The sequence below is a fragment of the Babylonia areolata genome, chromosome 21, assembly GCF_041734735.1.
Source record: "Babylonia areolata isolate BAREFJ2019XMU chromosome 21, ASM4173473v1, whole genome shotgun sequence".
Taxonomy (NCBI): domain Eukaryota; kingdom Metazoa; phylum Mollusca; class Gastropoda; order Neogastropoda; family Buccinidae; genus Babylonia; species Babylonia areolata.
This window is the reverse complement of record NC_134896.1, coordinates 6,359,238-6,383,856: the sequence shown is the minus strand read 5'-3', so window position 1 is coordinate 6,383,856 and position 24,619 is coordinate 6,359,238. Positions and strand designations below refer to the sequence as shown.

Genomic DNA, 24,619 nt, shown 5'->3' with positions numbered 1-24,619 from the left:
TACCAGGAACAAAGCCAGATGATCTGGAAGTACAGAGACGCCCTCAAGATCGACGTGTCCAACGAAGCTCTGCGAGTTCTGCTGGAGTTGAACGGACAGAAAATCCCGTCAGGGGAAACCAAGGTACACCAGTGGTCTTGTTTAGTGCAGAAAATCCCCTTGGGGGAAATGAGCGTACTCAGGTAGTCTTGTACAGAAAGTCCTGAGAAATGAGGATACTCAGGTAGTCTCTACAGTCTAATATCATCATCTTAGATGAACAGACTATAAATAAATAAACGAACGATCAGGTAGTCTTGTTCAGAAAATCTCCTCATGGGAATTGATTATACTCCGGTAGTCTTGTACAGAAAATCCCCTCATGGGAATTGATTATACTCGGGTAGTCTTGTACAGAAAATCCCCTCATGGGAATTGATTATACTCAGGTAGTCTTGTACAGAAAATCCCCTCAGGTGAAATGAAGGTACTCAGGTAGTCTTGTTCAGAAATGTTCTTTTTGGATATTGCTTGAAGCAGACAGTAGATTACTTTGAATTGAACTGAACTGTATTGAAATCAGTGGTGGATCGCCGAAATCAGACATACAGCGCCATATAGATATCCATTATTATTATGATGTTGTTACAGCCATGTTTGTGGGTGTGTTACAGTTGCTGGAAGCGGTGTCGGACTGCCTGGTCTTTGGAGCTCTGGATCCCTGTGCCGAGTGTAAAGATGGACAGCTGTATTACTCGTACGTGAAGTAGAGCTGTACAGCAGAAAGTTTTCTCTACTCAGAACCAAAAAGTTGCAATGGGCTTGATTGAATATTTCGGTGGTCTCTCACCCCCTTCGTCAGTGTGTATAGCGTACAGAATTGGAGAATCATTGCCAGTGTGAATTAGACCTAAAACATCTGCCATGCTGTAATGTAAGACATTAACTCACTCAGTATGGCCAGTCCTCTCTTCTCCTCTACACAGACCCCTCGGATGTCCAGTGGGTGTCTCACTGACCCAACCTTTAGCTTCTGTCGTCAGAATTGTGGTATTCTTTGTCAGCATTCACGTCTTCAGTCTAAGAGCCTTCCACTTGCAGTATTTTGATAATGGTAATTGGGGTGAAACGCTGTTAACGTCGTCTCTTTTGCCGTTCGTATGGAAAGAGTTAAACAAAAACTGAACTTTTGTATGTTGGTGATGGATATGTTGGTGTTGAAAATCAGTTGTTGTGTCTCCCATTTTCCTTGAACGTTTAGGGAGAGAGAGGGGGGGGGGGGGGGGAAAGAGTGCTAAAGATTTCCAGTTTCCAGTGTCTGTGTGTGTGTGTGCATTTGCCAGTATGTATTTGAATAAGAGAATGTATTCACACACATATAAACTGTCATCATGTTGGAGAGTGCTTGACTAGAAAATGTGTATTTAAATTCTGATACCACCCTCCCTCCCCACACAACCCCCTCCCCTCTTTCTGGGATCAGGAGAAGTGTGAAAGTTGAAGGGCTTTCATCACATCTCTGTAGTCAATCAGCTCTTCTTCTTCTTTTTCTTCTGCGTTCATGGGCTGCAACTCACACGTTCACTTGTATGAACACAAGTGGGCTTTTATGTGTATGACCGTTTTTACCCCGCCATGTAGGCAGCCATACTCCACTTTTGGGGGTGTAAATCAGCTCAAATTGAGGACTGAAGATGTAAGAACAATCTGAAATAAAACAGTTTGATTTGGAGGAGTACTGATTCATTCAGAATTTCAGGTGGGTTTTCTCAAAGAGATCAGGAATGGAGGAGGAATTTTGTTGAATGTCCCGTCACACATTACTGGTGATTGTAGACATTTTGTTCAAGCGTTAATATTTACATTTGAATGTTGTAGTTTAAAAGGTAAGAGAAGTGGGGGTTTTGAATGTTGTAGTTTTAAAGGTAAGAGAAGTGGGGGTTTGAATTTTGTAGTTTTAAAGGTAAGAGAAGTGGGGGTTTGAATTTTGTAGTTTTAAAGGTAAGAGAAGTTGTGGTTTTGAATGTTGTCTAAAAGGTAAGAGAAGTTGGGGTTTTGAATGTTGTAGTTTAAAAGGTAAGAGAAGTTGAGGTTTTGAATGTTGTAGTTTTAAAGGTAAGAGAAGTGGGGGTTTTGAATGTTGTAGTTTAAAAGGTAAGAGAAGTGGGGGTTTTGAATGTTGTAGTTTTAAAGGTAAGAGAAGTGGAGGTTTTGAATGTTGTAGTTTAAAAGGTAAGAGAAGTGGGGGTTTTGAATGTTGTAGTTTAAAAGGTAAGAGAAGTTGAGGGTTTTGAATGTTGTAGTTTAAAAGGTAAGAGAAGTTGGGGTTTTGAATGTTGTAGTTTAAAAGGTAAGAGAAGTTGAGGGTTTTGAATGTTGTAGTTTAAAAGGTAAGAGAAGTTGAGGGTTTTGAATGTTGTCTAAAAGATAAGAGAAGTGGGGGTTTGAATGTTGTCTAAAAGATAAGAGAAGTGGGGGTTTTGAATGTTGTCTAAAAGGTAGGAGAAGTGGGAGTTTTGAATGTTGTAGTTTCAAAGGTAAGAGAAGTGGGGTATGAATGCTGAATTGGGGGAAACAGGGTAGATGGAGGGTGTTTTCTTGTGAGTTGGAATCTTTCACATTATCTTTAAACATTGTTTCCAAATGCACATGGGTATGTTGGTCTTGTCTGTGTATGTACGCTGACTGTTTATGCAGTTAATAAAGATGACTGCAGTGGTAATATTGATAAAGAGTTACTGGAAAAAGAGTAAAACCATACGCTCAAGGCAGCAGTTTATGGACATTTTCTTAAACTTCTTTTGTGCAAATTCAGCTTAGTTGTATGAAAAGGACCGTGTTGTTCATAAAAACTAATCCTACTACTTGTATTTAATTTGGGTAATAGAGTTACTAGATGTGTGTGTGTGTGTGTGCTCATGTACATGTTTGTGTTTGTGTGCACTTTTTGTGTGTGTGTTTGTGTATCCAATAATACATGTGTGAGGGTGCGAGTGTACAAGTTTTTGTGCATGTCTTTTTTTTTTTTTGGTGGAAGGGTGGGTTTTGTGTTTGTGTGCTTACATGTGTGTGCATGTTTTGGGGTGTGTTTCCATGAATATGCATACATTCGTGTGTGTTTGTTAATGTTTTTATATATTTGTATAGAATAGAATAGAATGTCTTCGTTACCTAGTGTACCAGGGTCACAGGGAATACTGGTGTGGGTGCGGGGGGATACTGTGTCAAGGGTACAAACATTAATTTGAAATCATGTACAAACATAATACAGTAGGATTTTTGACACACATACATGTACATACAAGTATGTGCGAGTAAATGCACACACTCGATCACATAAACGCCTCAACATTTAGTTGTATGTCCCTCAACGTGCGCACGCATGCAGAGCATATCAACACATGTTCATTTGAACATGTGCCACATATTATGCAGTATACATGGACAGGGCTGATGATGTCAGTGTGTGTGTGTGCCTGAGGGGTACAAGTGTTCTCCACTGATGATGTAAACGTGTGTGTGCAGACCTGAGGGGTACAAGTGTTCTCCACTGATGATGTAAACATGTGTGTGCAGACCTGAGGGGTACACGTGTTCTCCACTGATGATGTAAACATGTGTGTGCAGGCCTGAGGGGTACAAGTGTTTTCCACTGATGATGTGAATATGTGTGTGCAGACATGAGGGGTACAAGTGTTCTCCACTGATGATGTAAACATGTGTGTGCAGGCCTGAGGGGTACAAGTGTTCTCCACTGATGATGTAAATGTGTGTGCAGACCTGAGGGGTACACGTGTTCTCCACTGATGATGTAAACATGTGTGTGTGCAGGCCTGAGGGGTACAAGTGTTCTCCACTGATGATGTAAACATGTGTGCAGACCTGAGGGGTACAAGTGTTCTCCACTGATGATGTGAATATGTGTGTGCAGACCTGAGGGGTACAAGTGTTCTCCACTGATGATGTAAACATGTGTGTGTGCCTGAGGGGTACAAGTGTTCTCCACTGATGATGTAAACATGTGTGTGCGGACCTGAGGGGTACAAGTGTTCTCCACTGATGATGTAAACATGTGTGTGTGCCTGAGGGGTACAAGTGTTCTCCACTGATGATGTAAACGTGTGTGTGCAGGCCTGAGGGGTACAAGTGTTCTCCACTGATGATGTAAACATGTGTGTGCAGGCCTGAGGGGTACAAGTGTTCTCCACTGATGATGTCAACGTGTGTGTGCAGACCTGAGGGGTACAAGTGTTCTCCACTGATGATGTAAACATGTGTGTGCAGGTCTGAGGGGTACAAGTGTTCTCCACTGATGATGTAAACGTGTGTGTGCCTGAGGGGTACAAGTGTTCTCCACTGATGATGTAAACATGTGTGTGTGCCTGAGGGGTACAAGTGTTCTCCACTGATGATGTAAACATGTGTGTGCAGACCTGAGGGGTACAAGTGTTCTCCACTGATGATGTAAACGTGTGTGTGCAGGCCTGAGGGGTACAAGTGTTCTCCACTGATGATGTAAACGTGTGTGTGCAGGTCTGAGGGGTACAAGTGTTCTCCACTGATGATGTAAACATGTGTGTGCAGACCTGAGGGGTACACGTGTTCTCCACTGATGATGTAAACATGTGTGTGCAGACCTGAGGGTTACAAGTGTTCTCCACTGATGATGTAAACATTTGTGTGCAGGCCTGAGGGGTACAAGTGTTCTCCACTGATGATGTAAACATGTGTGCAGGCCTGAGGGGTACAAGTGTTCTCCACTGATGATGTAAACGTGTGTGCAGGCCTGAGGGGTACAAGTGTTCTCCACTGATGATGTAAACGTGTGTGTGAAGACCTGAGGGGTACAAGTGTTCTCCACTGATGATGTAAACGTGTGTGTGCAGACCTGAGGAGTACAAGTGTTCTCCACTGATGATGTAAACATGTGTGTGAAGACCTGAGGGGTACAAGTGTTCTCCACTGATGATGTAAACGTGTGTGTGCAGGCCTGAGGGGTACAAGTGTTCTCCACTGATGATGTAAACATGTGTGTGAAGACCTGAGGGGTACAAGTGTTCTCCACTGATGATGTAAACATGTGTGCAGACCTGAGGGGTACACGTGTTCCCCACTGATGATGTAAACGTGTGTGCAGGCCTGAGGGGTACAAGTGTTCTCCACTGATGATGTAAACGTGTGTGTGCAGGCCTGAGGGGTACAAGTGTTCTCCACTGATGATGTAAACGTGTGTGTGCAGACCTGAGGGGTACACGTGTTCTCCACTGATGATGTAAACGTGTGTGTGCAGACCTGAGGGGTACACGTGTTCTCCACTGATGATGTAAACGTGTGTGTGCAGGCCTGAGGGGTACAAGTGTTCTCCACTGATGATGTAAACGTGTGTGTGCAGGCCTGAGGGGTACAAGTGTTCTCCACTGATGATGTAAACGTGTGTGTGCAGGCCTGAGGGGTACAAGTGTTCTCCACTGATGATGTAAACGTGTGTGTGCAGGCCTGAGGGGTACACGTGTTCTCCACTGATGATGTAAACATGTGTGTGCAGACCTGAGGGGTACACGTGTTCTCCACTGATGATGTAAACATGTGTGTGCAGACCTGAGGGGTACACGTGTTCTCCACTGATGATGTAAACGTGTGTGTGCAGGCCTGAGGGGTACAAGTGTTCTCCACTGATGATGTAAACGTGTGTGTGCAGGCCTGAGGGGTACAAGTGTTCGGGCAATGTGACAGAGTGGACCAAGTGCATGCACATCACCAAGACCCCAAAGCGCCACGCCTTCAAGGTGCCCACAGAGTTCCACGATGTGCCTTTTCTGTAAGCCCTTACCTGATATGTGTGTGTGTGTGTGTGTGTGTGCTTATATCTGCAGGAAACTGCAGTGCTTGGCTGGCATGTAGAATGTCATACTTGATTTAAAAAATTTTTTTTTTTTTTTTTGTGAGTTTTGAAATCCTGTTTGTGGAATGTAGTTATGTTTGAGGAGTTAAGATGTTCTGTTGTGGACTTTATTTTTTAACACCTGATTTATTAATATTATTGTTTTGGTTTGCTTGTATTTATTCCCATGATTGTAGATTTGAAGATGGGTGGGGAAGATAGCAGAAAACATTTTAGGAAGCTTGAGCTTTTAGTGCGTGCTGACTTATACTTGTGTATAGATTTTACTGCCTCTTTTTGCTGAAAAGAGAAAAAGAAAGAAAGGTTTTAAAGACAGATCAAATTTGAACATTTGGAAGAAGAATAAAAAAAGAATTGTGAAACAGAGATCTAAACTTAGCAGGGATACAGTGTCTTGGGAGAAAACCCGAATGGGATGTTGAACTGGTGGGAAATTAAAAAGAGAAAAGGTTGCGAGTGTCTCTTGGCCTGCTATGTATGATGCGCTGGGCAGGCCATGTAGTTCGCATGCCAGACCACCGGCTCCCCAAGAAACTGCTGTACGGTGAACTCCAACATGGCAAGCGCTCCCATGTAGGCCAAAAGAAGCGCTTCAAAGACACTCTGAAAGCTTCTCTGAAGGCCTTCAACATCAGCCACGACACATGGGAGCTGAATGCAATGGACAGACCAAAGTGGCGTTCAGCTGTCCAAATCCTGTGAGGCCAACAGAATCGCTGCAGCAGAGCAACGCAGACAGGCCAGGAAAAGCAGTGCCAGAAAGTCCCAGACAGCCGCCGCCATCCCCTGTCCACACTGCGTCAGAACCTTCCGGGCGTGGATTGTCCTGACCAGTCATCTGCGCACCCAAAGAGCCCAACACACCCACCCCCAGGATGACTAGATGGTCCTCGTCGATCCCGACGGACGAACCACACAGCACAGCATGATAGTATTGTCTAGCTGTGTGTGATAGTATTGTCCTGCTATGTGTGATAGTATTGTCCTGCTGTGTATGGTAGTATTGTCCTGCTATGTATGGTAGTACTGTGCTGCTATGTGTGATAGTATTGTCCTGTTATGTGTGATAGTATTGTCTAGCTGTGTGTGATAGTATTGTCTAGCTGTGTGTGATAGTATTGTCCTGCTATGTGTGATAGTATTGTCCTGCTATGTGTGATAGTATTGTCTAGCTGTGTGTGATAGTATTGTCCTGCTGTGTGTGATAGTATTGTCCTGCTGTGTGTGATAGTATTGTCTAGCTGTGTGTGATAGTATTGTCCTGTTATGTGTGATAGTATTGTCTAGCTGTGTGTGATAGTATTGTCTAGCTGTGTGTGATAGTATTGTCCTGTTATGTGTGATAGTATTGTCTAGCTGTGTGTGATAGTATTGTCCTGTTATGTGTGATAGTATTGTCTAGCTGTGTGTGATAGTATTGTCCTGCTGTGTGTGATAGTATTGTCTAGCTGTGTGTGATAGTATTGTCCTGCTGTGTGTGATAGTATTGTCCTGCTATGTGTGATAGTATTGTCCTGCTATGTGTGATAGTATTGTCTAGCTGTGTGTGATAGTATTGTCCTGCTATGTGTGATAGCCTTGTCCTGCTATGTGTGATAGTATTGTCTAGCTGTGTGTGATAGTATTGTCCTGCTATGTATGGTAGTATTGTCCTGCTATGTGTGATAGTATTGTCCTGCTATGTGTGATAGTATTGTCCTGTTATGTGTGGTAGTATTGTCCTGCTATGTGTGATAGTATTGTCTAGCTGTGTGTGATAGTATTGTCCTGTTATGTGTGATAGTATTGTCTAGCTGTGTGTGATAGTATTGTCTAGCTGTGTGTGATAGTATTGTCCTGCTATGTGTGGTAGTATTGTCCTGCTATGTGTGATAGTATTGTCCTGTTATGTGTGGCAGTATTGTCCTGCTATGTGTGATAGTATTGTCTAGCTGTGTGTGATAGTATTGTCCTGTTATGTGTGATAGTATTGTCTAGCTGTGTGTGATAGTATTGTCCTGTTATGTGTGATAGTATTGTCTAGCTGTGTGTGATAGTATTGTCCTGCTATGTGTGATAGTATTGTCCTGCTATGTATGGTAGTATTGTCCTGCTATGTATGGTAGTATTGTCCTGCTATGTGTGATAGTATTGCCCTGCTATGTGTGATAGTATTGTCCTGCTATGTATGGTAGTATTGTCCTGCTATGTATGGTAGTATTGTCCTGCTATGTGTGATAGTATTGCCCTGCTATGTGTATTGTCCTGCTATGTGTGATAGTATTGTCCTGCTATGTGTGATAGTATTGCCCTGCTATGTGTATTGTCCTGCTATGTGTGATAGTATTGTCCTGCTATGTGTGATAGTATTGCCCTGCTATGTGTATTGTCCTGCTATGTGTGATAGTATTGTCCTGCTATGTGTGATAGTATTGCCCTGCTATGTGTGATAGTATTGTCTAGCTATGTGTGATAGTATTGTCCTGCTATTAGTGATAGTATTGCCCTGCTATGTATGGTAGTATTGTCCTGCTATGTATGGTAGTATTGTCCTGCTATGTATGGTAGTATTGTCCTGCTATGTATGGTAGTATTGTCTGACTGTGACCCTCAGAACAGCAGAGGAGGCAACTACTGGTACCTGGGCTAGAATTTGATTATAGTGGAGAGTGTCTTGCCCAAGTTACACCCCCACTGTCTTGGCCAAGAGGGCTTCAGGTCAGTTGCCATTGGGGATGGCCCCCAAAGGCCAGCTAGCTCCCAAGGCTGCAGCACTAAGAGCCAGTGCAGTTTTATCTCGTAGTTTGAATCATAGTTTTTAACAAAAGACAAAGCTATGAATGAATTCCTATTGCAGTCAGGAAACCGTTGATCATACAGCTCTCATCTTGCAGCTGGCCCAACTATAAGCTTATGTCAGTTTGTGATATAAGCTGAGTACCTAGACTGAAATATGTGTGTTGTGTTTTTCAGAAAGAGCTACAAGTACGTGAAGCGGGAGAGAGTGTTTCCGACCATCACCGTCACTGCCCATGTGGGCCCGGTCAGCTCATCTGTCGATGCAGTGGATGGGTCAGTTTATGTGGTTGGCTGAGTGTGTGTGTGTGCCTGTGTGTTCTCCATACTACAGTTTCAGTTTCTGCAGGAGGCGTCACTGAGTTCGGACAAATCCATATGCGCTACACCACATCTGCTAAGAGACAGTTTCTCAAGGAGATGTCACTGCGTTCGGACAAATCCATATATGCTACACCACATCTGCTAAGAGAGTCTCTCAAGGAGATGTCACTGTGTTCGGACAAATCCATATGCGCTACACCACATCTGCTAAGAGAGAGTTTCTCAAGGAGATGTCACTGTGTTCGGACAAATCCATATGCGCTACACCACATCTGCTAAGAGAGTTTCTCAAGGAGATGTCACTGTGTTCGGACAAATCCATATGCGCTACACCACATCTGCTAAGAGACAGTTTCTCAAGGAGATGTCACTGCGTTCGGACAAATCCATATATGCTACACCACATCCGCTAAGAGACAGTTTCTTCAGGAGGCGTCACTGCGTTCGGACAAATCCATATGCGCTACACCACATCTGCTAAGAGACAGTTTCTTAAGGAGGCATCACTGCGTTTGGACAAATCCATATGCGCTACACCACATCTGCTAAGAGACAGTTTCTCAAGGAGATGTCACTGCGTTGGGACAAATCCATATGCACTACACCATATCTGCTAAGAGATAGTTTCTTAAGGAGGCATCACTGCGTTCGGACAAATCGATATGCGCTACACCACATCTGCTAAGAGACAGTTTCTTAAGGAGGCGTCACTGCGTTCGGACAAATCCATATGCGCTACACCACATCTGCTAAGAGAGTTTCTCAAGGAGGCGTCACTGCGTTGGGACAAATCCATATGCGCTACACCACATCTGCTAAGAGACAGTTTCTCAAGGACGCGTCACTGCGTTCGGACAGTGTCTGTGCCCAGAGGTTTGCTGATGTGGCTCAGAGAGAGTGTTCCTACCAAATTTCCTGATTGTTTCTTCAAATGCCTGACAGGATTTGGCATGTGTGTGTGTGTGACGTGGACTGTTGTCGGTGCAGGCCCAGCACCAGCAAGCCCCTGGAGGACCTGAGGTTCGTCATCATCAGCAAGGCCAAGGCCCAGCTGACCAAAGACATCCAGGGCCTGGGCGGTGTGGTGGTCAGCAAGCCCGACAGCAAGACAGCCGCCTGCATCAGCACCAAAGGTCAGTCATCGTGTGTGGGCGTGGCCGTGGGTGGGTGGGGCGCGCGCATGTGCACACGTGTTTTACACACACACACACACCCACACGCACACACATGCACACACACACACATATTATGACAATAAAGTATTGGATAACATTGTATACAAATAGGAACATCCAGAAAATATATTATTATTGTTAGTAGTAGTAGGAGCAGCTGCTGCCACAACAGCGGCAGAAGCAACAGTTGCAGGAGTAGTAATAATAGTAGCAGCCACAACAGTAGCAGCAACATTAGTAGCAGTATGATAACTGAGATGAGGCTGGTGGTTCCCCTACGACAAGCAGTATGATAACTGTGAGATGAGGCTGGTGGTTCCCCTACGACAGTCAGTATGATAACTGAGATGAGGCTGGTGGTTCCCCTACGACAAGCAGTATGATAACTGAGATGAGGGTGGTGGTTCCCCTGTGACAGAGGAGGTGGACAAGCTGGGCAAGGCGATGAAGGAGGTGAAGGGGGCAGAGGTGGAGGTGGTGCCGGACAACTTCCTGCAGAAGGTCCAGCAGGGTGGGGCTGTGGTGGCTGACCTCATCAAGACCCTCAACATGGCGCCCTGGGGTGGTGACGTACGTTGCTTCTTGCTTGCGTTGCGTATCTGTGCTTCCTGACCTGGTGTCTTTGCGTGTGTGTTTTTCTGGGTTTTTTTTTTTCTTTTGTTGTTTTGTTTGTTGTGTTCCTGTGCTTTGTGAGTTGGTTTCTTTTTTTATGTGTGAGTGTGTTTTTTTTTCCTGTTTTCCCCCCCCCCTTTTTTTTTGCACAAATAGGGGTGTGAGAGCTATGTGGAAATGCATAAATGTACTGTTCCATTTCAATTAAAAAATGTATAACAGTCATTACTTTGTACTAGCAGGTCTTTATTTATTTCGTATATGTATTTATTTATTTTTTGAATTATTATGGTTGTTGTTGTTGTCTTTACAATGTGATTAACTACAAGCTTTCTTTTCCAATAATGTAGAAGTGGTTTACTCATTGCTCCTTATTATGATATCATAATGCTACCACTCGCTTTCGCCTCATCCTTGATACCATTACTGTAATAGTTGACATAATTGATGCTGTTGCTATGTTACAACTGGTCCAGGCTATTTATTATGAATGTCATCTTAAATCATCATGATTACTACAATCATTAATGTGTAAACATTGATTGATTGAATGATTGGACAAGGTTTTTTTGTGTGTGGTTTTTTTGTTTTGTTTTTGTTTTTGTTTTGTATTTGTTGATGTTGTTGTTGATTGTTACAGATTTGTTTTGCCTTGTTTAGTCTTCTTTTTTTTTTTTTTTTTTTTTTAATCTTTCTATCTGTAGTGGAGGATGCTACTGTTCATTCTATATTGTTTGTTTCATACTTTTCTCTGTATTGTATACATGCTTTTGGAAAACATTTTTAAAAAGTTATAAAAAATAAAAATAAAAAAAATTAAAAAAGAAAGAAAGAAAAAGGCATCAGTCAGTTGGGCATGACTGCTGCAGAAAAGCCCCTGAAGCTGTTCATGAGATCTGTGCAAAATCAGGAGAGAGAATGGGGGAGGGGGGAGACTGTTGGCTGCCATTCTTTCTCTGTCTCTGGACCTTGCAATTGGAATGAACTTCCTCTTTCGCTTCGTCAAGTCTCCACACTCAGCTCTTTCAAGTCTGGCCTTAAAACCCACCTCTTCCCAAAATAGCCTCCCTTCCCTGCCTCTTCCTTGTCTTTAGTTTCTCCAGTTTTAGAGTTATGCGTGCGTGAGAATGACTGGTGCGAAAGCGCTTAGATTTGTCTATGCACAAGATTCAGCTCTATATAAGTACCATTATTATCATTATTATTATTATTACTTGCATGCCATGTTGCTGACAGTGGATGTTGCGACATTATTGCCCGTGTATTTGATGACAAAATAGGGGGAAAATAAACTGAGTGTCTGGTTCTCCCTCAGTTTCAGTTTCTCAAAGAGGCTCATTTTCATGTGGAAGTTGATGGGTTTTTTTATGTCAGATTTGTTTTAAATTTTTTGTCTGTTTTACTGCATGATGTTTTTTGTTGTTGGTGGTGGTGTTTTGCCCTTAACAAAACATTTGTCCATTATGTGAATATATTTTGTCCATTATGTGTTAATGCATAAATGGCGTGTGAGTATGTGTGTGAGTGTGTGTGTTGTGAATTGTGGAAAGGTGTGTGCTTGCGTGTATGTGTGTGTGTGTGTGTGTGTGTTTAATGCCATCTTTTACTGTTCTGCATGTAATCTGTTAATTTCTCTAAGGTAATGTAGTGATTCAGATTTTGACTATACAATGCAGGTGGACAAGAGAATTGGCAAACGACCTGTGAAGAGTGCTCCAAAGAGCGGAATGACCAAAAAGGACGGTGAGTCATATTTTCTGTTTGTTGTCTGTTGGTGTTTTTTCCTGCTATTCCATCATCTGCACTGTTTCCCATGCTGCTCATTCCGAGTCCCCCATACACAGCCACACCAGGTTCATTTGTTGCAGTCACAGCACTGGCAGTCCCCATTCAACTATCAGTGTTAAGTCGCCAGGAGGCCACACACCAGAGGAGACCCTTCACTGCTGCTGAGTCACTTTGGTGGTGTTCAGTAGTGCCTGTTCTGATTTGACGTTCTTAGGACACCACCCACCAAGCCTGCTACAGTAATTGCTTAGGCACAGAGTCTGACTGAGAAAGTGTGCCCTGTGAGTCACACTTACTCCCTGGAATCTTCTGAATTAGTCTGTGTTATTGCGCCATCACACGCCAGGTTGTCAGAATGGGATGGATTCCTTGAGACTGGGACTGCAGTCAGCAAACGTAATTTCTCTTCTGCTGGAGCTTTGTTGTCCTTTAAATGTTGCTTACAGATTTTGTGGTCTTTTATTAATGTCTTTCAGATTTTGTGGTCCTGTAAGAAAGGTCCTTTTGGATTTTGTGGTCCTCAGTGAAGTTGCTTTAGGATTTTGTGGTCCTTTTAAAGATGTTGTTTTAGGATTTGAGGAGAATCCAGCATTTGAAAATGTCTGCTGGTTTCAGAGGAGCGGTTCACGAAGAGTGTGCCGACCAAGTTGAAGATGATGGTGAAGGGGGGCGCTGCCGTGGATCCAGAATCTGGTGAGGATGTTTCTGTGTGTGTGTGTGTGAGGTGTGTCGTGAGTGTGTGAGTGTGTCTGTGTGTGTGTGTATGTGAGGGTGTGTCGTGAGTGTGTCTGTGTGTGTGTATGTGAGGGTGTGTCGTGAGTGTGTCTGTGTGTGTGTATGTGAGGTGTGTATGTGAGGGTGTGTCGTGAGTGTGTGTGTGTGTATGTGAGGGTGTGTTGTGAGTGTGTCTGTGTGTGTGTATGTGAGGTGTGTCGTGAGTGTGTCTGTGTGTGTGTATGTGAGGTGTGTCTGTGTGTGTGTATGTGAGGGTGTGTCGTGAGTGTGTCTGTGTGTGTTCGAACCTGTGTATTTGTCTGTCTCCATGCGTACACCTGTGTATTTGTCTGTGTCCATGCGTACACCTGTGTATTTGTCTGTGTCCATGCGTACACCTGTGTATTTGTCTGTGTCCATGCGTACACCTGTGTATTTTTCTGTCTCCATGCGTACACCTGTGTATTTGTCTGTGTCCATGCGTACACCTGTATATTTGTCTGTCTCCATGCGTACACCTGTTTATTTGTCTGTGTCCATGCGTACACCTGTGTATTTGTCTGTCTCCCTGCGTACACCTGTGTATTTGTCTGTGTCCATACGTACACCTGTATATTTGTCTGTCTCCATGCGTACACCTGTTTATTTGTCTGTGTCCATGTGTACACCTGTGTATTTGTCTGTCTCCCTGCGTACACCTGTGTATTTGTCTGTGTCCATACGTACACCTGTATATTTGTCTGTGTCCATGCGTACACCTGTTTATTTGTCTGTGTCCATGCGTACACCTGTGCAATGCCGGGGGTCTCTCAGTATAAACAGCATCTCCACCTTTTGGAAATTCTGCGCCACAAATGTCCTCTTTTCTGTTGCTCTCTTTATTTCTGCCTTTTCTTTCTCTTCCTTTACAGTTGTCTGCTTTTTCTGCCTTCCCAGTCCATTCCCCTTTCTTTTTCTGAGCACACCATGACACTTTTTTCTCTTCTGCAGTCTATATTGTACTATCTGTGCTGTTTTGCTCAGGTGATTAGGTAGTCAAATTGAAAACACAGGGATGGGCACTGGCTGTTCATTCTGCGGTGTTGTTAGTCTTATGGCCTTTTTGGGTGTTTTTGTTTGTTTGGCTTTGAAGTTGTTTTTTTTCCTTTTTGACTCACTTGTGTAAACAAAGTGAGTCTATGTTTTAACCTGGAGTTCGGTTTTGTGTGTGTGTCTGTGTGTCCGTGGTAAACTTTAACATTGACATTTTCTCTGCAAATACTTTGTCAGTTGACACCAATATTTGGCATAAAAATAGAAAAAATTCAGTTCTTTCCAGTCATCTTGTTTAAACCAATATTGCACCTCTGGGATGGGCACAAAAAAATTTTTTTAAAAGAAGCCTAATTATATGCAAACTGCATTTACTGTTATATTTATATTTTTTGTATTCTCTAAACTTGGCACTTTGACCTCTTATTCTGACACAACAACAAGAGGAGTCATTATTATCATTTTTTGTTCAAACAGGAACTTCTTTTGCTAAGCATGGAATTTTTATTTATTTTGCAAACGTTTTGGTGCAGATTGTAGAAAAGGGAAATTACTCTGTAATTAATGCTAGGGGACTTAATTTATCACAAGTGAGTCTTGAAGGCCTTGCCTCTCTTGCTTATTTTATGATTTCTTTGTCATCTGGGGATGATGAATTAAGCAGAATGGCTGATGTCCTCAGCACAGCCTACTCTTATATTTACCATAAGGAGCTTAATGGTTAAGATATTGTCATGAACTGTGTTTTACGAGTTTGTCTTGGTGGTGTTTTGTTGTGTGTGTGTGTGGATGTGACAGTTTTATGTTGACGCGGTTGAGTAATCATGTGGTTTGACAGTCCTGATATGGCCCTATGCAGTCGGCTGGACTATAGGCAACAATAAACAATAAACCGTCTTTGTGTGTGTGTGTGAGTGTGTTTCTGGTTGTTGTTTGTTTGTTTTTTTTCTGTGCTTTTTTTTTCTGTGTCTGCTTATGTATGTGGTGATGGCTTTGTTATGGAGAAATATGACTGTTTCACTTCCATTTAATATTATTTTGTTTCCACCCATTCCTCTCTGTTGTAAAGAAGGTACTTTCTTTTTTCTTTTCTTTTTTTCTCTTTTTTCTTTTTATTTGTTTTTGGAAGTTGTTTGCACACTACATGGTTGCACACTACATGGTATCAAAATGGTGTGGTTGATGTCTTTTTTTTTTTGTCAATTTCTTAGAAAATTCAAGCTTTGAAAAATATACTACTACAGTAACACTAAAGAGAAGACAGTATCTTATTAATGATTTGTTGTCAACATCTGTCAGGTGGTTTTCATAAAACCAGCGTTTGTCATGAAAATGCATGCAAACCGCCATCGTCAGAAAACTAAACTGAATTAAGATTCACATTAACAGTGATCATGGTAACATGCAGGACAGTTTTACTTGCTGTCAGATGAATGGTTAATCGGCTTTTAATGGCAATAATGATAATTCATAACTTTTCTATAGTTTGATATCCAGTACCACTGCTGCTCAAAGCGCCTTACATCATCCAGATAAATATAAACATAACATAATATCTATGGCTTGATATCCAGTGCTATTGCTGCAGCTCAAAGCACCTTACATCATGATGTAAACATAACGTGAAAACATTGCAACAGCTCTTTGTCAGTCCAATGCGTTCTCAGTTGAGAATCAAAAAGCATAATCCATCTAACAATCAAAATATTTTTTCCGTTGTCCAGGATTGACCCAGGTTCTGTAAGACAAGGGAGATAAATTGAGCGCCACATATCATCCAGATGTAAACACAATGTAAAAACATTACAGCAGTTCTTTGTCAATCCAATGCATTCTCAGTTGAGAATCAAAAAGCATAATTCATCTAACAATAAAAATATTTTTTCCGTTGTCCAGGATTGGCGGAAACAACCCATGTGCTGAAAGACAAGGGGGATAATCTGTACACGGCTGTGCTGGGCCTTGTGGACATCACCCGCAGCACCAACTCTTTCTACAAACTGCAGGCCCTGGAAGGCGACAGTGCCAACAGGTTGGGCATGTTCTTTGTTTTTGTATAACAGAGTATTTGTTGTAGTGTATAACTCTTATCACAACAGACTTCTCTGTGTGAAATTTGGGCTGTTGGGCATGTTCTTTGTTTTTGTACAACAGAGTATTTGTTGTGTCGCTCTTTTGTCACCACAGATTTCTCTGTGTGAAATCCGGGCTGTTCTCCCTCAGGTAGAGCACGTCGCTACACTGAGATTGCCACTTTTTTTTTGACTCACTTGTGTAAACAAAGTGAGTCTATGTTTTAACCTGGTGTTCGGTTGTCTGTGTGTGTGTCTGTGTGTCCGTGGTAAACTTTAACATTGACATTTTCTCTGCAAATACTTTGTCAGTTGACACCAAATTTGGCATAAAAATAGGAAAAAATCAGTTCTTTCCAGTCATCTTGTTTAAAATAATATTGCACCTCTGGGATGGGCACAAAAAAAATTAAAAAAAGAAGCCTAATTATATGCAAACTGCATTTACTGTTATATTTATATTTTTTGTATTCTCTAAACTTGGCACTTTGACCTCTTATTCTGACACAACAACTAGAGTAGTCATTATCATCATTTTTTGTTCAAACAGGAACTTCTTTTGCTAAGCATGGAATTTTTATTTATTTTGCAAACGTTTTGGTGCAGATAGTAAAAAAGGGAAATTACTCTGTAATTAATGCTAGGGGACGTAATTTATCACAAGTGAGTCTTGAAGGCCTTGCCTCTCTTGTTTTCTTTTTTTCTGCCTGCAGTATAATTTGTTTTCCTGTGAGTTTTTCTACATTATTTGCCAGTGACAACCCTCTTGTTGCTGTGGGCTCTTTTATGTGTGCTTAGTGCATGCTGCACATGAGACCTCAGTTTATTGCCTCATCTGAATGACTAACGTCCAGACCACCACTCAAGGTCTAGTGGAGGGGGAGAAAATGCGGGCGATAATGGGATTCGAACCAGTGCGCTCAGATTCTCTGGCTTCCCAGCATTACCACTAGGCCTGTAGTTCCTTCATCTGCAGCAGATTACCTGGAAAACGGTGATTGTCGAGTAACATGTGTCAGTATGTGTATGATTTTGTGTAACAGAGTATGTGTTCCATCTTCTCTAGCATGTTATGTAGAAAGTTGTGATTGTCTAGTAACATTTGTTAGTATGTGTTTGTTGTTTTGTTTGTTTTTGTAGTAGAGTATATGTTCTTTCTTCTGTAGCAGATTTCTTTGAAACTTTTCATTGTCTAGTAACATTTGTATGTGTTTAAGAGAGTATGTGTTCTTTCTTCTGTAGCAGATTACATGGAAAATTGTGATTGTCCAGTAACATTTGTTAAAACAATTATGTCATATCAAATATGCTCAATTTACAATGTTACTGGACAATCACTACACTACATCTGCTAGGCAGATGCTTTGCCATCAGTATAAACCAACAAGGTGGTCAGGCTTTGAGTGCATGTATATAATTATGTTAGAGTGGATTTCCTCTGCAGAATTTTGCCAGAGAACAACACTTTCATTGCCGTGGGTTCTTTCTCAGTGCATCAAGTGCATGGTGTGCATGGGACTTTGTTTATTGTCTCATCAGAATGGCAAGATGCTCAGCTTGGTTTTCCAGTCAGACTTGGGAGAAAGGGCGAAACGAATTCAAACCCTGGCTCTCTCAGAATGTGTATTAGCAGATTAGCATCTTAACCTTTCTGCCACCACCTTCTCTACAACGCGTGTCAAGTTTCATTTTTTGTGTTGATGCACACTGATTATTATGCATCCATTTATTTGTTTATGCACTTTTTTTTTTTCTCTCAAGGCCTGACTAAATACGTTGCTGGTCAGGCATCTGCATAGCAGATGTGGTGGCGTAGCATGTACAGATTTCTCCCAAGGCCATAACACCTTGAGTAACTAAAACAGAACTGAAGAGAATTCCCGTGGGTGTGGGTGTGTCCTGGCAGCTACTGGCTGTTCCGGGCGTGGGGTCGTGTGGGGACGACGGTGGGGGGCAACAAGGTGGAGCGGTGCGGGTCAAAGGACAGCGTCATTGACAAGTTCAAGAACCTGTACCTGGACAAGACGGGCAACCACTGGGAGGACCGCAACGACTTCCAGAAGAAACCCAACAAGTTCTACCCCCTGGAGATTGACTATGGACAGGTAGTCTGTCCTTTTTTTTTGTTTTGTTTGTTTTTTGTTGGATTTTATGGGTGTTTCTTTTGTTGTGTTTTATGGGTGTTTTTGTTTGGTTTTAGGGTTTTTTTGTTGGGTTTTGTTGGTTTTTTGTTGGGTTTTAGGGGTGTTTTTTGTTGGGTTTTAGGGGTGTTTTTTGTTGGGTTTTATGGTGTTTTTTTGTTGGGTTTTGTGGGTGTTTTTTGTTGGGTTTTATGGGTCTTTTTTGTTGGGTTTTATGGGTCTTTTTTGTTGGGTTTTATGGTGTGTTTTTTGTTGGATTTTATGGGTATTTTTTGTTGGGTTTTATGGGTGTTTTTTGTTGGGTTTTATGGGGTTTTTTGGTGTGTTTTTTGCTGCCCCATCATCTACACACAACTGTGATATCTGTGTCATTCCATGATTGTGCAAGATGACAAAACTGATCTGTGTGTTTGTGCAGTTGGACAAAACTGATATCTCTGTGTTATTCCATGTTTGCGCAAGATAACAAAGCTCTATGTTATTCTTTGTGCAAGAGGACACAACTGTGATACCTCTATCATTCCATGTTTGTGCAAAAGGACAAAACTGATATCTCGGTGTCATTCCATGATTGTGCAGACACGACTGTGATATCTCTGTGTCATTCCATGATTGTGCAGGACACAACTGTGATATCTCTGTGTCATTCCATGATTGTGCAGACACGACTGTGATATCTCTGTGTCATTCCATGATTGTGCAGACACAACTGTGATATCTCTGTGTCATTCCATGATTGTGCAGACACGACTGTGATATCTCTGTGTCATTCCATGATTGTGCAGGACACAACTGTGATATCTCTGTGTCATTCCATGATTGTGCAGGACACGACTGTGATATCTCTGTGTCATTCCATGATTGTGCAGGACACAACTGTGATATCTCTGTGTCATTCCATGATTGTGCAGGACACGACTGTGATATCTCTGTGTCATTCCATGATTGTGCAGGACACAGCTGTGATATCTCTGTGTCATTCCATGATTGTGCAGGACACAACTGTGATATCTCTGTGTCATTCCATGATTGTGCAGACACGACTGTGATATCTCTGTGTCATTCCATGATTGTGCAGGACACAACTGTGATATCTCTGTGTCATTCCATGATTGTGCAGGACACGACTGTGATATCTCTGTGTCATTTCATGATTGTGCAGACACGACTGTGATATCTCTGTGTCATGTCATGATTGTGCAGACACGACTGTGATATCTCTGTGTCATTCCATGATTGTGCAGGACACAACTGTGATATCTCTGTGTCATTCCATGATTGTGCAGACACGACTGTGATATCTCTGTGTCATTTCATGATTGTGCAGGACACAGCTGTGATATCTCTGTGTCATTCCATGTTTGTGCAGGATGATGAAACGGTGAAGAAACTGTCGGTGTCTGGTTCCAAATCAGGTTTGCCGAAATCAGTACAGGACCTGATCTGTCTGATTTTTGACGTGGATCAAATGAAGAAGGCGATGATGGAGTTTGAGGTATGTGCACATTTTTTTTTATATTTGCTTTTTTCTTTACTTGTTGACTTCTGGAAATGGAGTATGGCTGCCTAACTCCCTCCCAGCTCTGGGAAGAGCCTTAGGGACGCCGCACAGAAATGTTCACCAGATACATCCAGGTCTGTCGGTTGTGTGTCAGAGGTTTTGACCCTCAGCCGAAATGACTTGATAGCTACAAAACGAAGCCCAACACAAGGGATGAAAACCCAGTCTAAGTAATACAAATAATGTTGGGGTTGCAGACTATCTGGAGTTGCGGAAATGTTTACTGTAGATCAGTTCAGAAGAAAGTGTCATAATGCTTTGGAAAAAAAAAAAATGTTGAGCAAGACAGATCATGTCAATTAAGATAGCAAAATATTAAGGAGAAAGAAAAGAACCCCCCCACCCACCCTCCCCCAGCAACATTGGGTTTGTGTTTTGAAGCTGATTGTTTTTTCTCTTAGTGTCACGCTTTGATTTTATTCATGATTTTTTTTATTTTTTATTCTGGGTTCTATCGTCAGTAATGTTGATTTGGGCATACAGTGTGTGGGTGTGTAAGTTTTCAGTGTACTGTGTGTGATTCACAGTATGAGATAGCTGTACTCCAGTTTAAGATAAGATAAGAATAACTTTATTATCTCCAACTGGAGAAATTTGGTCAGGTGCATTATCACAACATAGACAAGTAAACAACATGGGGACCATAACTGTAAAAGTGAACAACAGCTTTTACGAATATTACGAAGATACAAATGTAAAAAATATCACATACACCGTTTCATACATACATCCACACACTGCAGGTAATAACTAGTATTCTTAATGTAAAAACAGAAAGAATTAAGAAACATTATTTGAATATCATTATAAACATAGCCTACTATACTGCACATTGATTATAATAGACAGATAAGATAAGAATAAAGATAAATTGCGGAAAAACGCAACCAGATAATCAGCACACACCCGCACCCCCCCCCTCCCCCACCCCACACACCCCACACACGCGGATTACTTGATTAAACAAGAGTAATAAACACTGGGTGACCATCCACATAACAAGTGAGATTTGTGTGTGATGAAAAGAAAAGTTTTTAATAGAATATTTATTATTGATGCAACTGATTATAGCACAAAGATTAATTTTGTTAAGAAATCATTTGGTTGTTAACAAAACCATATTTACGTTGTTTACAAAACAGCCCATCACATTGTTAACAAAACCAGTTGTGGTTTCTCAAGATGCATCACTGCGTTCGGACAAATCCATATACGCTACACCACATCTGCTAGGCAGATTCCTGACAGCAGCATAACCCGACACGCTTGTCAGGCCTTGAGTGCATGCTTATATACTTGTGTTACCTATCAGAGTGGATTTCGTTTTATATGATTATGTCAGAGGACAACACTCTTGTTGCCATGGGTTCTTTTTCAGTTCGCCAATTGCGTGCTGCACACAGGACGCTCGGTTTGATTTTCCAGTCAAACCTGGGAGAAAGGGCAAGAGCGGGATTCAAACCCACACCCTCACGGACTCTCTGTATTGACAGCTGATCATCTTAACCATTCTGCCACATTCCTCCATAACAAAACAAAACATCAAATTGTTAACAAAAAACAACCCATCACATTGTTACCAAAACAAGTTGTTAGATATTACAGACAGTTTCAATTTCTTCTGTCCCCTCCAGATCGACATGAAGAAGATGCCCCTGGGAAAGCTGTCCAAACGGCAGATTGAATCCGCCTACAAAGTTCTGACAGAACTACAGACTGTGAGAGGACTGTTAAACATTGCTGGTTTTGAACATGCATGTCATACGTTCCTTGTTAATCCTGAGTAGCATTTTAATCTCAAGCAGCATTTGCTTCATGTTGTCAAATTTATCTGTGGATGTAATACTAGTTTTGAACAAGATTACCAAAGTCTTCTTTCAAAGGAATAGAAATAGGCATGTGCGCTGTACCCCTCTCAGTGCCAGAGGAAAATGGTAGAAATTGGTGTTCCAAGTCATAAAACAATATCCAAAACAAGAAGCCTAAAACTGAGAAAATTGTCTGGAGATACACCACTCTAGATAAACTGTGTGAATTTTCAGCCTTCCAGAGTTATTTGCCTTCTTCTAATGACGTCATCAATGACGTCACTATGCATGTATGTGATATATTCTGTGGCACTCAAGGGGTAATGGTATTGATTTTTTTTATGGAGGAGGAAGTTCTAATTTTATTGTGTTAGTGCATATTTGGTACTTCTGTTCAAATTGGCAAATACGTAAATATATATTGATGACAATATAAGACATGCATAAATAATTCTAATCGAATTGCAAACATGTAATTATAACTTGATGACAGTGAAAGCAATGCATAAAAAGTCTATTCAGTTTGCAAACATTTAATTATAACTTGATGACAGTACAAGTCATGCATAAAAACAATCTATTCAAATTGCAAACATGATTGTAAATTGATGACAGTGTAAGTCATGCATAAAAAAAAATTTGTTCAAATTGCAAACATGTCATTATAAATTGATGACAATATAAGTCATGAATAACAAATATATATTCAAATTGCAAACATGTAATTGTAACTTGATGACAATGTGCATACAAAAAGCAAAATATTCAGTTTGCAAGCATGTTATTGTAAGATGATGACAATGAAAGTCATGCATAAAAAAAAAAATTCTATTAAAATTTCAAACTTGACTTGTAATTATAACTTGATGACAATGAAAGTCACACATCAAAAGAATTCTATTCAATTTGCAAACATGTATTTATAACTTGAAATGAAATTCATGCTTTTAAAAATTATGTTCAGATAGAAAGCATGTGATAATTATAACCTGTTGACCATACAAATCATTAAAAAAATGTTTAAAAAATTGTAATCAAATTGAAAACATGTAATCATAACTTTATGACAATATATGTCTTGGGGGGGGGGGGGAAATTCTATTCAAATTTAAAGCATGTAATTATATTTTGATGACATGCATGAAAAATTCTAGTCTAATTGCAAGCATGTAATCATAACTTGATGACAATAAAAGTCAAGCCTATAAAAAAAAAAAAATTACAGTCAAATTTCCTTTCATCCCCCCACCCCCCTTTACCCCCATCCAGCTGGTGACCAAGAAAGGAACAAAGACACAGTTTGTGGACGCCACGAACCGGTTCTACACGCTGATCCCGCACGACTTTGGCATGGGCAACATCAAGCTGCTGGACACTGAGGAGGCCATCAAGACCAAGACGGAGATGCTGGACAACCTGCTGGAGATCGAGGTCGCCTACAGCCTCCTGAGAGGGGGCGACGCTGGCGAAGACCCCATCGACGCCCACTACAAGAAACTCAAGTGTGGGTTGCAGGTATGTGGTGGTTGTTTTTTTTTTGAGGGGGGACTGCAGATTTTCAGTGATTTCCTGATGTAGAAAATAGCTTGAAATGATTTACAGCAAAGCAATTTTTTTTTTTTCTGATCCCTTGCAGTGAATGTTGTATTTCTCAAGAAAAACACATGTAATCCAGTATACTGTGTAATGCTTCATCGGTTTTCAATGAATTCAGATTTTCTGTTTGCTTGTTCTTTGTGTGTTTTTTGTTTGTGCATTTTTGATGACTTTATGTGGATGTAATCCAGTTCCACATAAAGTCATCAAAAATGCACAAACAAAAAACACACAAAGAACAAGCAAACAGAAAATCTGAATTCATTGAAAACTGATGAAGCATTACACAGTATACTTCAAGGAGTGTACATATATACTGATAGGATCACTATGCTAAGCAATATTTTCTCCCCCTCCACTAGACCTTGAGTGGTGGTCTGGACGCTAGTCATTCGGATGAGACAATAAACTGAGGTCCTGTGTGCAGTATGCAATTAGCACATGTAGAAGAACCCACGGCAACAAAAGGGTTGTTCCTGGCAAAATTCTGTAGAAAAATCCACTTCGATAGGAAAAACAAATAAAACTACACGCAGGAAAAAATACAAAAAATGGGTGGCGCTGTAGTATAGCGACGCGCTCTCCCTGGGGAGAGCAGCCTGAATTTCACACAGAGAGATCTGCTGGGATAAAAAGAAATACAAAAATGCAACAACAAAAATACACATTTACAAAAATTACACATGTATTGCAAATGTAGCTTTCATATACCCCCCTCAGCCCTTCTCTACGCTCACAAAGTTATGCTTGTGCATGCCGAGCAATCGGTTTCTTGAATATCATACCACTAAACTTGATCAACAGTGTTGTTTTTACATTACTTTGTTGGGTATCATTGTAAGCTCTTATTCTTTTCACTGGGAACGCTGACTAGTTTACCCATCGTGTGTTGTTTGTTTGGTCTTTTTTTTTCCCCCCCCCCGAAATATTTGAATACTTTATGTTCTGATTAATAATGATATTAAATAATCGTGAAAACAGTATTGTTTTTCACTTATTGAGAAAAGAATAGATTACAAACTCTCTCTTGTGCTATAAACTTATGATTGGCATGTCTCCTTGCTTTTCTGAGCTTCTGCATTACTACTCTCCACCTCGCCAGCTCTGATCTTCAGGTGATGACTGTCTCTTAAAAATTCC

General features: G+C 41.3%; 1 protein-coding gene across 1 annotated transcript in view; it reads left to right on the top strand.

The window, feature by feature from the left end:
• Positions 1-24,619, top strand: part of LOC143296503 (poly [ADP-ribose] polymerase 1-like) — a 51,451-nt gene that overhangs the window by 13,068 nt on the left and 13,764 nt on the right. The window contains exons 7-19 of the mRNA XM_076608471.1: positions 7-123; positions 654-736; positions 5,678-5,797; positions 8,834-8,932; positions 9,968-10,113; positions 10,574-10,725; positions 12,444-12,510; positions 13,171-13,248; positions 16,198-16,333; positions 18,280-18,478; positions 19,884-20,009; positions 21,710-21,793; positions 23,153-23,398. Coding sequence (XP_076464586.1) covers positions 7-123; positions 654-736; positions 5,678-5,797; positions 8,834-8,932; positions 9,968-10,113; positions 10,574-10,725; positions 12,444-12,510; positions 13,171-13,248; positions 16,198-16,333; positions 18,280-18,478; positions 19,884-20,009; positions 21,710-21,793; positions 23,153-23,398 — 1,653 coding nt within the window. The remainder of the gene's footprint in view (positions 1-6; positions 124-653; positions 737-5,677; positions 5,798-8,833; positions 8,933-9,967; positions 10,114-10,573; positions 10,726-12,443; positions 12,511-13,170; positions 13,249-16,197; positions 16,334-18,279; positions 18,479-19,883; positions 20,010-21,709; positions 21,794-23,152; positions 23,399-24,619) is intronic.